This window comes from Coenobita brevimanus, chromosome 29 (genome assembly GCF_032717465.1).
Source record: "Coenobita brevimanus isolate Jiangsu-jjx chromosome 29, ASM3271746v2, whole genome shotgun sequence".
Taxonomy (NCBI): domain Eukaryota; kingdom Metazoa; phylum Arthropoda; class Malacostraca; order Decapoda; family Coenobitidae; genus Coenobita; species Coenobita brevimanus.
Genome location: NC_136982.1, coordinates 11,643,407 through 11,656,657, shown reverse-complemented (window position 1 = coordinate 11,656,657; position 13,251 = coordinate 11,643,407). Strand labels below are relative to the sequence as shown.

At 39.4% G+C, this 13,251-nt stretch overlaps 1 protein-coding gene across 1 annotated transcript; it reads left to right on the top strand.

Annotated features, from left to right (window-relative positions):
• The first annotated feature begins 11,542 nt into the window (after nt 1-11,542).
• On the top strand, nt 11,543-12,889 carry LOC145394971 (uncharacterized). The gene has a single exon (XM_080268722.1). It carries the CDS (start codon nt 11,543-11,545, stop codon nt 12,887-12,889), a length of 1,347 nt encoding a protein of 448 aa, XP_080124848.1.
• Nucleotides 12,890-13,251: the final 362 nt, after the last annotated feature.

The window sequence follows — 13,251 nt, the reverse complement described above, 5'->3', positions numbered from 1 at the left end:
AAGAATAAAACTATTCTGCATACTATATTATACGATAATAGAGAAACGTGGCATAAAAATTTGGCAGTGTTGCTCTAAAAATATTCTAATTATTATTTACTTCCCCAACACTTCTAACATTGCTAATTAATTTAGCAAGTATAATTGCAAGAAAATTTGAAGGGATAAAAGTGGGAAGAGGCGATCCTTTCATAATTAAAATAAATATATCAAACAGCTCTGGGGTGGCAGCACTCACGCGACACGTGTTTGTGTGTACGCTATGGGAGGTCACCAACCCCCTACAGGATTTAGGCCTATTGGGGAAACCTCTATAAAAAAAAAACGCACCGTGACTTTTACCTCAAGGGTGGTGCGGAAATAAAGTCAAAATTATAATCCATACATAAAAATGGAAGTAAAAAACCATGGATGATACATAACAAAATCTAGCGAGAGAGAGAGAGAGAGAGAGAGAGAGAGAGAGAGAGAGAGAGAGAGAAATAATAGTAATAATAATAATAAAACTTTATTTCCACTAAACAGTGGGTATTCTTATACATTATACAGTAGTACAGCATACAGTATGAAAGTTCTATACACAATATAATACAAGTTGATACATATGGTGGAGAATAGTGACAGAGAGGTAAATGGTTTAAAAGGTGTGGGGACACTTAGGTTAAAAATAGATCAATTAAGGGATTTAGGAACGAAGGCAGTGGGAAGGATTAAGACAGATGGGATTGTAAGATTAGGGAGTTTGAGCAATAGGGTAGAATGTATGCTCTCAATAAAAGTATAGCAATTATCAATGGCTAATTATTATACAGGTGTTGATGGTGGGGGTCTATATTTATAGGAGGTGTTGGTGGTGGAGGTATAGCGGGTGTTGTTGATGGGGGTGTTGTTGGGGGTAGGGGTATAGGGGGTGTTGGTGGCAGGGGTATAGGGGGTATTAGAAAAACGGAGATCACAAGAGGGAAACAGTGTCAAGGTCATCGCTGATGGAGAGGTCAGCTCGGAAACGTGGCAACAGTGCAGGGAGGGGGTGACTCCACCAAAACCCTACGTTTAGATTTGTCAGACTATAGGGTCACTGGTACACTCAGTCAATGTCGCATAACCCACACTACCTAACATCATGGGTTTCTGTCACTCTCGGGCTCCAGCGTGGTGTCAACAGTTATGCTGAACACCTTCGACTTCAGATGCTCTGCCAGCTCTTCGTCTGACAGGTATCTTGTTCGTTTAGGGCCCATGACTACACACATGTAAATAACTCCCAATTACCCATTATTACGGCCACCAATGACCCCTAAAATCACCGCATTATGGGATCACTGCTGCACTAGGTCAATTTCCCATCACCCACAATAACAATCAAAGGTTTCTGTGTCACTCAGGGGTTCTGATGTGATGTCAACAGTCCTCTTGAAATACTAATGCTTCAGAATATTCTGCCAGCTCTGTGTGGGACAGCTATCTAGCTCATTTTGCCTTCATTACCTACACAAATACAAAGAAAACCATACATACTGCTTTATACTGCATACAGTGGGACATGTCACACGCATGAACATTGTCCTATTGTGCCTAAAACACTCAAAATATGCATTCAAGTCTTCGACCTTGACAAGAATGACGCCCCTCTCCCTCTTTTTGTTTTTACAAAAATGATATGCTACAGGAAGACATGTGCCAATTGGATACACAGGTACTCACCAGAGAGTTGACAATGGCGGGAACTTGAGCCTGCGGGCAGAAACAGCATAGGCTGGCTCAGGACTGCTTGGTGTAAAGAAAGTTGCCCATTACCCGTTATTCTGGACACCATTAACCACGAAACTTAAAAGCACCCTGGCTGTGTATCCATATGGCACAGGTCTTCCTATCTAGGGTTAAAATGGTCCGTGATTATTAGCGTCGAAGTTTTTGCATGTGAAGGAGTGTAGCAGCTCTGAGAACTCCTTGGTCTTAGGAGACAGGCAGTTAGGTATGTGACCTTAATTGAACGCGTAAGAGCAAACCACTGTGCTATGACTCATGTGAATTACTCATAGCTCAGAAATATCGTCTGACATTAGCTGAAATAACATACTAACTCTATCCCAGGCATGAGGGGGTTAGCTGAATTAAAATGTGAGAGACCACGGGACCATGAAATTCTTAAGATCACAAATACTAGAATATTTGCATAATGAAGTTATGTAAGTTAAATCGGGGAAAGCCCCAGGAATTGATGGAGTGTGTGGTGAAATGCTGAAGCATGGGGGAGAGATAGTAGTAGAATGGATGTGGAAGATGTGCAGATTGGCCTGGGAGGAAGGTAGAGTCCCGGAGGATTGGAAGTCAGGTATAATTATTCCCTTGTACAAAGGAAAAGGGGAAAAAGAAGTGTGTGGTAATCATAGAGGCATTTGTCTTCTTAGTATAATAGGAAAAGTGTATGGTAGGATACTTATTGACAGAGTTAGAGAAAGAACAGAGAAATTAGTTGGAGAAGAACAGGGAGGCTTTAGGAAGGGAAGAGGTTGTGTTGATCAGATATTCATTCTTAGATCTTTAGTGGAAAAGTTTCTAGAGAAGGGAAAGAAGTTGTATGTGGCTTTCATGGATTTGGAGAAAGCATATGACAGGGTGGATAGACAAGGATTGTGGAAAGTGTTAAGAACATTGGAGTAGATGGGAAGTTGTTGAATGCTGTGAAGAGCATGTACGATGGTGCGAAGGCTGCAGTGCGTGTGGATGGTGAACTAAGTGAATTTTTCTCTTTGAAAGTTGATTTGAAACAGGGATGTGTCATGTCTCCATGGTTGTTCAATCTGTACATGGATGGGGTGATAAAAGAGGTACAAGGTAGGGTAGTGGATGTTGGAGTGGCCCTGGTGAGAGAGGATAGTGTTTGGAAACTCCCTGTACTGTTGTTTGCAGATGATACTGTGTTGTTGAGTGAAGACGAAGGGGAGCTGCAAGGCTTGGTGGATGAGTTTGAGAGAGTGTGTAAGAAACGGAATCTAAAGGTGAATGTAGGGAAGAGTAAAGTGATGGTCTTTGAGAAAGGTGAAGTCAGTGAATGTATAGCGAGGTTGGACGGTGAGGAATTGGAAAATGTGAGTACGTTTAAGTACTTGAGTAGTGTGATGAGTAAGGATGGAGGTTTGGAGGGTGAAGTGCTTGAAAGGGTACAGCAGGGAAGAAAGGTTGCTGGTTCTTTGAAAGCAGTGATAAGAAACAGGGAATTGAGTATGGAAGTGAAAAAGTTACTACATGACAGTATTGTGATACCAACTCTAACGTACGGAAGTGAAGCTTGGACGTTGTTGGAAGGACACAAGTCAAGAGTGAGAGCAGTAGAAATGAGTTATTTAAGAGGAGCCTGTGGAGTCACATGGAGAGACAGGCTGACGAATGCGGATATATAGGAGCGTTGTGGTGTTGATGTGGATGTGATAGGAAGCGTTATGAGGAACACACTGAGGTGGTTTGGCCATGTGGAGAGGATGGAGGGTGAAAGACTGACGAAGAGAGTGTATGTGAGTGAGGTGGAGGGGGGAAGAGGGAGGGGGAGGCCGAGGATGAGATGGAGGGATGGGGTGGAGAGGTATATGAGAGAGGGGGGTGTGAGTTGGGAGGAGGGCAGTGAAATGGCGGGGGACAGGGCGACTTGGAGGCGATTTGTTTGTGGCCACCCCAAACTGGATTGAGGCGTCTGGCAATAGATAGATAGATAGATAGTTATGTAACTTAACACAACACTGTTAACCTAATCAGTCCAGCAACGTCTTTATTTTTAGCTGGGAGGAGCACCTCTTGGAGCAGCTCGTCAGTCATTCACACCCTAAGCGCGCGTCCACACGTGCTCTGGAACATGTGTGTGTTGGCAACACGGCAGGCAACATGTTCGGGAACAAGTTAACAGCAGTATTTGGACAATGTATGCAAACATGTTTCAGTGCAGCTTCGAACACTGGCAGCAGAGGCTATGGGATAAGTGTGTCTATACCAGGCAGCTGAGACTTCATCGTGATGCTCCCAACTTGATCTGGAAGCTGCTGTTCCCAACATGTTTGCAGCGTGTTCATTACTGTGTTGCTTACATGTTGCCAGCACTTGTTCAAGCACACGTGTGGACACGAATTAAGGATTTTCACAAGCAAACTGCTTCCCTCTAATGAAATCCCATATGGAGCTTCACTTTAGCGAATCTCCATGTGATTCCCTATCTGTATTGTACTTTTGTACTTGTTTAGTTTGTTCTTGGTACTACCAGTCAGCTATCTTCAGCTTAATAGAGCCCCTTAATATTCAGAGGCTGTGCAAGTCTATATTTGACCCTTCCTGTTTGAAACTAAATAATACTGTCATGTCTTAATAAGAAAATACTAAACAAAATGTCACCATGTGAAAGTACTGGTCACTTAACCCCTCCACTACGAGAGGTAGAAATCTCTAAAGTATATCAGTAGCGTATGGGAACAGGGAGGGAAAAAACAGGGTGACAATACTAATAGAGTTAATGGAGACTGATTCTAACCCCATGACTGTCAGTAGTAGTGCGTCTGCTTAATATATCGTCGGAGAAATATAATGCAGTTGTAGTAGTTGCAACCTCTGGTACATCAGAAGTTGAACCCAGTAGACTGCAGGCTTAAAGTATCCTGCACTTGCATTCCACTGTTCTCCTTTTGGAAAATAAGAAAGGAAATGAAGGACGTGCTTATAACAAAGCAGCGGAATCACTCGGTCATATCGGTGCCACCACGTGAAGGTGTCCCTCTTTAGCACCGGGAAGAGAATGTAAAAAGAGATATCGTGGTACAGCGTTTAACTAAAGACTGTCTACAGACTTTATTTTTTTCCAGGAATGAGTAAAACAGTCATTGTCTTTTTGACAGATGAAGCTAAGAGCCGTTACATTTCCAGAGTTTGTTCGGAGGCATTCATATGGCGGATGAATTCTAGCATTTACAACATGGGATCTTCCCTGAGCTGCATATAATTCGTCTGTTCTGTAAAGAGAGAGAGAGAGAGAGAGAGAGAATCGCACAGAAATGGATAAAATGACACTAACATTCTCTCTCTCTCTCTCTCTCTCTATTTATTTATTTATTTCTGCACATCTTGTCATTACACAGGTCTGCCACCAAAAAATTGTTTCATATTAATTGTCTAAATTTTATCAATTTCCACAAGCTGATTTCTAAAATGATGAAGAAATTATCGTAACACGTACAGTTTTCTTCACAAAATAGATTTTTTGGTTGCCTTTTGTCCGAATTTCGTGTCACGAAATTAATATCCATCTCATTCATTACAGATCTGAACGTGATTAGAAACAAGGATGGCTACCAGAGGATGTGCAACCAGCCCGGACGGCTTTTGTTACATTTGTGGTGACTGTTACTAGGACACAACAAACAAACATTACAGACCTTGTCAAAAAAAAATCTTGCTGTGCATACTTTGGAGTGAAACTTGGATAGCAAGATAAGACATTGGCTTCTCATAAAGTCTGCTCAATTTATGCTGAAGAACTAAGGCAGTGGACGAAAGGTACAAAAAAAATGATTTCGTTTTGGTGTTCCAATGATATGGAGAGACCCGAAAAATCACAGTGATAACTGCCACTTTTGCAAAGGTAAAGTTCAAGGACAAAGTTCCAAGAGTAGGAAAAACATCCTCTATCCAAATCTCCCATCTGCATTGCAACCTGTTGCCCATGGACCAGATGTGCCAGTCCCATTACCACCAGAAAACCTTGAAAACATACACTTAAGTTCTGACCCAGAAAGCAGTAATAGCAAATGATGATGCAAAGTTCCACTACGGTTGTGAAAATGAAGAACCTCAAGTATTCCATCAGCATGAATTAAATGATCTAGTGAGAGAGTTAGGCCATGCAAAGGAGTCGGCAGAGCTTTTAGCTTCCAGACTTAAATCCAAAAATCTTTTAGCTCCTGGTACATCATTTTGTTAGTATCGTAACCGAGAAAAAGATTTTTTTCCTTATTTTGCTCAGGCAAATGATTTGGTTTATTGTACAGATCCATCAGGAATAATAGAAAAGTTTGGCATTAGGTACAGCCCTGATGAATGGAATACCGTTTGTTGACTCTTCAAAGAGAAGTCTTAAAGCAGTTGTTTTGCAAAATAATAACAAATATGCTTCCATTCCTCTTGGCCACTCAGTGATCATGAAGGAGATATGTGAGTATTTGGTGTTACTTTTAAGCAAGATCAGTTACAAAGATTACAACTGGATGATTTGTGGTGACTTGAAGATAATTTGAATGCTACTTGGACAACAGTCAAGCTACACAAAGTTTCCTTGTTTCTTGTGTGAGTGGGATATTAGAGTCAGGAACCTCCATTGGTCTCAGAAACAATGGCCTAGTAGGGATACACTTACATTAAGGACAAAGAACATTCTTCGAGAAAGTTTGGTGGATCCAAAGGGTTCGTTTTCCTCCACCGCATACAAAACTTGGCATAATGAATCAGCTTGTAAAAGCTTTGCCACGAGATGGAGAGGGTTTCAAGTATCTGTGTAGCAAGTTTCCTGGTATATCAGATGCCAAGCTTAAAGAGGGTGTATTTGTTGAATCAGATATAAGGAAACCTATCAAGGATGAAAACTTCGAAAACTCTCTTAGTGATGCTGAAAAAGATGCATGGATTGGCATGAAAGATGTGATGAAGAACTTTCTGGATAATTACGAGGATCCAAACTACAAAGACATTGTAGGGAGGATGCTGGAAAAGTTCGAGACCTTAGGATGTAACATGAGTCTTAAAGCTCATTTCTTACATGCACATTCGGATTACTTTCCGCAAAATCTAGGAGATGTGAGTGAAGAACAAGGGGAAAGATTCCATCAAGATATAAATGAGATGGTGAGAAGATACCAGGGAAAATGGAGTGTCAATATGATGGCCGATTATTGCTGGATGTTCCAAGGAGAGACCACCAAATACTCAGAAATGGCAAAGTTGCAGGTGTAGTTTTGAAGTAAGAAAGATGTGATTTTAAGTTACTGAGCCTAAAAATGAGTAAAATATCTATTTTATTTGTTTTGGACTGTATTTTTGCCTGTCCTTTTTGATAAATAAAGAAGCAGACACACTGTAATTACTTTTATTTTGTCCTGCCATATGTGTATTTACCTATAAATTATCGTAAATTCATTGTCATTCTGTAAGAAAACCTTACGTGATGGGAGAAAACTGCTATGAAATTTCGAATTAGTACCCCGAAAATATGAATATTAACAAAATTATCAAAACAATTTTCAACAAGTTCCTTTTTACAGACCTGTGTTATCCTACCAACAGAAGTAGTATTCGGCAGGCATGATGTTTATTCTCCACACACACCGACACGCACACTACACACTTCCTGACATCATACATACCTTCCTCATTCCATGACATACATTTTAATGCACTTACACCCACTCTCCTCACACACATTCGCTCTTATAAGCTAGGAATTTCGTATCACTAGTTTCTCATTTAATCTTTCTGCTGGTGCAGTTGTCTGTGGTAGTGTTTCTGTGCCAAACAAGTCCAGCCACATTAAGCGATTAATACAGTTTTTACTGAGTGTTTTGTAATAAGCCTATTATTTCGGTATTCACGCACTTAATACACTACGTTAGCCTGCATTTGGTGCATTTGCAAATGAACTCACACACACACACACACACACACACACACACACACACACACACACACACACACACGAGACACCAAGGAGTGCAGATGTTCGCCTAGAGCGCTCCATACCGAGCCAGCACGGCCAGTGGCATTACCTAAATTAGTATATTTATATGAGTCAAGCTCTGTACCAGGTTAGACTAAATGATTTTTTATTATTAAAAAAAAATAAGAAGTGTAAACAAGACTTGTTCAAACAGAAAAGAGAACCGAGTGGCAAAAGAATGCGGTGTCAGCTGAGGTTTGTTTAGACTACAACTGACCCAGGGAATGTACAGTAAGTACACTGTGCTTTTAGTATTGCAAAATGGACATATACTTTAGTAAAGCAAATTTGGAAAAGAAAAGGGATAAAGGTAGAAAGCAAGATGATGATTTCTACCAAGAACTGGTTGAAGTGGAGACTCACAATACACTGGTTGAACGTGTTCACAAACTGGAGATGGCTTTCAAAAATGAAATTGATGAAATAAAGAAGCAGATGCACTTGCAAAAGGAAGATATAGAAAAACTAGGAAGGGAGGCCAACAAGAAAGACACAACCATCAGTGAACTAACAGTGGAACTGAGTACACTTAGGAAGAAAATGAGTGAAATGGCAAGTATAGTAGTCAATCACGAGAGTATTATGGAAGAGTTCAAAAATGACACAGAGACAATTAAGCAAGTAAGCAGTCTGATAGACCAGAGCAGTGATATTGAGGAGAAGATAACACAGGTGAATGAAGCTGTGCAAAGCTACAAAAATGATGTGGAAACCACGTATGCTGAAATGGTGAAAGTAAAGAAAGACTTAGAAACAAGGGTAGAGGAAAAAAGCATTAAAAAGGAAAAGAATAATCCAAAACAATCCAAAGTTAGTCAGAGATTCAGTAGATATCAACAAATCTATAGTAATCACTGGTATAGAAGAGGAAGAAGTAAAAAACAAGATCACAAGAGACAAAAAGGAGATGGCAAATATAATGAGCTTACTGAAAGAAGTAACAGAGGAAATCTGTAGTAAAGATATAAAGGAACACAAAAGGTTAGGGAAATACGAGTAAAGCAAGACAAGACCTCTAAAGGTAACTTTCCAGAGTGTAAACACTGTGGAGGAGATACTAAAAAATGCAAAGAATCTTATGGAAAAAGAGGAGTTCGAAAATGTATGGATAAAAAGATGCCTAACACAAGAGAAACTGGAATTACTGAAAGAGAAGAGGGAGGAAGCAAAAACAAAAAATGAGGGAAGATCAGAACAGGAGAAGAACACATTTTTTTTTTTTTACAAAGTAACAGGATTGCATGTACGAAAGTGGTACACAAACAGGAGGGAATAAAAAGGAGGAAGGTAGTAGAACCATGTCAAGACAAGTTTATAAACAAGATGATAAAGTTGATGTACTCAAATGTGGATGGAATGGTATCTAAATTACTAGAGATGAATGATTATGTCAGAGAAAATGAACCACACATAATATGCCTAACTAAAACAAAATTAACACCAAGGATATCCAATGACATACTAAACTTAGAGGAATACAATATATGGAGAAGAGAAAGAAATTTAAAAAAGGGAGGAGGAATTATAATATTAACTAAGGAAAATCTAAAAGTCAATGAAATAAAACTAGATATACCATCACAAGTAGAACTGATTGCAGTAGAGATCAACACATCTGAAGGGAAAGTAACTGTAGCCAATTTGTACATGCCACCCAGATCAAACACATGGGAAAGAGACGAATATGAGGACCTGGCAGAGAGTACAATTCAGAGTTTAAGATCATTACTACATAAAATGGAAGAGAAATCGGAAAGAATTATAGTAACTGGAGATTTTAATACAAATATAAATAGAATACTCTAGATATAATTAGCTAAGAAAGCTGTTGGGACCAAAGCTCCTGGATCTCGTGCAAGAATTTTTCCTAACGCAACATGGGAGGGAAACCACCAGAAAAAGAGGACTTGATGTACCTTCAGTGCTAGATCTAATATTTACTAGGCAAGAAAATGATATTGACAGTTTAATATATCACCCTCCACTCGGCAAAAGTGATCATGCAGTACTAAATTACAACTTCAGGATAGCATTTGACATACTTAACAGCAATGAAAGTTTCAAAAAGAGCCTAAATTATAAAAAGGGAAATTATCAAGACCTAAAGATGTATTTCTTAGAAGTTGATTGGGAAAATGAGCTTAGAGGACAAGATTTAAATGCTGTATATAAAAAATTCTGTGAATTTTACGAAATAGGAGTCCAGAAGTACATCCCACAGCACAAAGAACCAGATAAGAAAATACAGAAATGGTTCGATACAGAATGTAAAAAATCAAAAGAAAGAAGAGATTTGTTGTGGAATAGATACAGACGACACAATAGTGAAAGGGCGTATAATAATTACAAACAGGCAAGAATCGATTATACAGGAATAAGGAGGGAAGCCCACAAACAGTTTGAGGAGGATATAATAAATAAAAGTAGTGATCAACCAAAACTATTTTACAGCTACATCAGAAGCAAAACCAAAGTAAAAGATATAATACAATCCATTACGGACGAGGGAATCACCTATACACAAGAGAAAGATATTTGTGAAGCGCTAAATAAGAATTTCCATTTAGTTTTTACAGAAGAAAAAACTTTTGAGAGGGACTGTGTGGAACATGCATGTCCACACATACTACCAGATATATAAATAGCAGAAAAAGTAATACAGGAGGAGTTAAGTAAATTAGACAGAGGAAAAGCAAGTGGTCCTGATGAAATTTCATGTTGGGTACTACGAGAATGTGCAAAGGAGTTAAGTAAATCATTATTTTTAATTTTCAAGAAATCCTTGAGTCAAGGTAAACTACCTGATATTTGGAAGAAAGCAAATATTGTCCCCTTATTCAAGAAAGGAAATAGACAAAATCCACTCAACTACCGACCAGTATCACTGACCAATGTTGTAAGCAAGGTATTAGAAAAGCTTATAAGAAAAGCTTGGGTAAATCATCTAGAAGAACAAAGTATGATAACAGAAAGACAGTTTGGTTTCAGAAAAGGAAAATCATGTGTTACTAATCTGTTGAGCTACTATGACAGAGTAACAAACACAATACAGGAAAGAGAAGGATGGGTGGACAGTATCTATTTAGATTTCAAGAAAGCATTTGGCACAGCACCACACCAAAGACTTTTATGGAAACTGTACCATCAAGGAGGAAAACGAGGCAAACTGTTTTGTTGGATGCAAGATTTTCTCATAAAAAGAGAAATGAGAACAGTACTAAGAGGAAACTACTCATCATGGAAAGAAGTGACTATTCTTCTCGCGATTATCCCAGGCGGAATAAGCCCCGCCTTCCTGATGACGTCACAGCCAGCTTCAGCCAATCATGTCGTTTCCCGCGCGAGCAGAGCCAAGGAGCCTTCAGATGTGACACAACAATACATTGTATTACAACTTTCAAATTATATTGATTTATATTTACTTTCCTCAATCATCTCTTGATATCAACTACAACGATTTGTAATAACTATATAGGACTGGTATACCTGACCGCTTACAGGTGATCGGAATTACTGATTTAGAGTCGGAGAGTATAATGACTTATATTTTTAATTTCTCGGTACTTCCCTCGTCAAGTAGTGCCTGTCAGTTTTATTGAAAAAATATTGTTATTTATAATCAATAAATCTACTATGAAGGCTTAATGATAAAAGGAAGAGCCAAAATTTATACCTACATTTGGAGATAGCAAATATTTAGCCTGACATATCCAATGTATGTTCGGCGGGGAGTTTAACCAGATGTCCGTTGCACCTGTCACTGGCTGTCAAACTCAAGAGACACATTAGCGCACGGAGATGGCAGATGCGCAAGCTCCCAAGACACCCTCTAGGCCTCCCAGGCTTGGTAGCCAAGCTAGAAATATTATACTGAATGTCTTTAAGTACTTCCGAATGCATGAGAATTACGACCACATTGCAGAAGTTGAGAAGAAGACAGCAGAAGCTACACAAGTCAGCTGCCGTTCTGTCAGCCGAATCAGACGTCAGGGAAGGTTAAGTGAAACGGGAGTAATTTCATCACCAATATATCAGAAGAGAGTTTGCCCTGTATTTGATGCCGTGGATGACTTTGCCAGAGATGTGATTAGAAGAGAAATCTTGGCCTTTTACGAAAGAGGTGAGCTACCAACCATGGAACTTCTACACGAAAAAGTGAAGGAGCCGCCAGTTTCATTTGCTGGAGGACAAACTTCTCTAAGGATACTCGTCAAAGATCTTGGATTTAGGTATAAGAAGCACAACAGCAGCAGAGCTTTACTCACGGAAAGAGATGGCATCGTTGCTGAAAGAAACAAGTACCTTAGAGAAATAGAAAGGAACAGAAGAAGTGACCAGCCAAGACCTGAAATTTTTGTGGATGAAACCTGGGTAAATCAAAATGCGAGCGTTGAACGATGCTGGACAACCAAGGATGGTGTAGTTGGACCCAGACTTAAAAGTGGCAAAGGAGCACGTTTCATTATTGTCCATGCAGGAGGAGCTGATAGCTTTGTCCCTGGTGCACTTCTGATGTTCAGGTCAAAGCATGGGAATAAAGGAGACTATCATGATTCTATGAACCATGACACATTTAAAGACTGGTTCCTCCATCAACTGCTTCCTAATATTCCATCTAAATCACTAATAGTGATGGACAATGCCCCTTACCATTCAAAGCAACTTAACAAAGCACCCACAAGTCAGACACGGAAGCCCGAAATAATCAAGTGGCTACAAGAAAATTCCATCGAACATGATCCCACTCACTCAAGACCTGAACTGCTACAGATAGTAAAGATACACAAGAAAAGATTTCAGCAATATGAAATTGATGAACTCGCTTCTGCAGCAGGACACAGAATTTTGAGGTTGCCACCGTATTACTGCCAGTTCAACCCAATTGAATTAATCTGGGCTCAAATAAAAGATAAAATCAGTAAGCGGAACTCCAACAGTAATCAAAATATGAAAAATGTTGAGAATATAACCAGGCAAGCCATTGAAGAGGTAACGAAGGAAAATTGGCAAAAATGCATTGATCATGTACATAAAATTGAAGGAGATTATCGAAAAAAAGATGTTGCTTATGAGCACCTATATGAATCATTCACAGTTGATTTACTATCATCTGATGAAAGTAGTGCCAAAAGTGATGAAGATTAAGACCAGATTACATCCATGGCAGTGTATATAGTTTTGATGTAAAAAAAAAAAAAAAAAAAAAAAAAATGGGGTGTAAACGTGGCCCGCCTCCTCGCGGTGCACCCTGGGCAACGTCAAGCAATGACGGCAAAATGGGCCATAACACACACGGGGGAAGGGGGGATTTTAATTTCATCAAGCGCACATTGTGCAGAAAAGCAGAATGTTAGTTCCACAAGTATGTGTTGATATTTAAGAATTCAACGTGAAGATTACAGGATGCACGTAAGGCCATACAATGTGTTATACTAAACGCACAATAATATAACAACCAACACAGAAAGGACATGGAAAAATAATTGGGTACAACATCGAATGTAAAT

Bases quoted from the DNA above. Each gene is read 5' to 3' on its own strand.
- LOC145394971 (XM_080268722.1), top strand. From the start codon at position 11,543: ATGGCAGATGCGCAAGCTCCCAAGACACCCTCTAGGCCTCCCAGGCTT.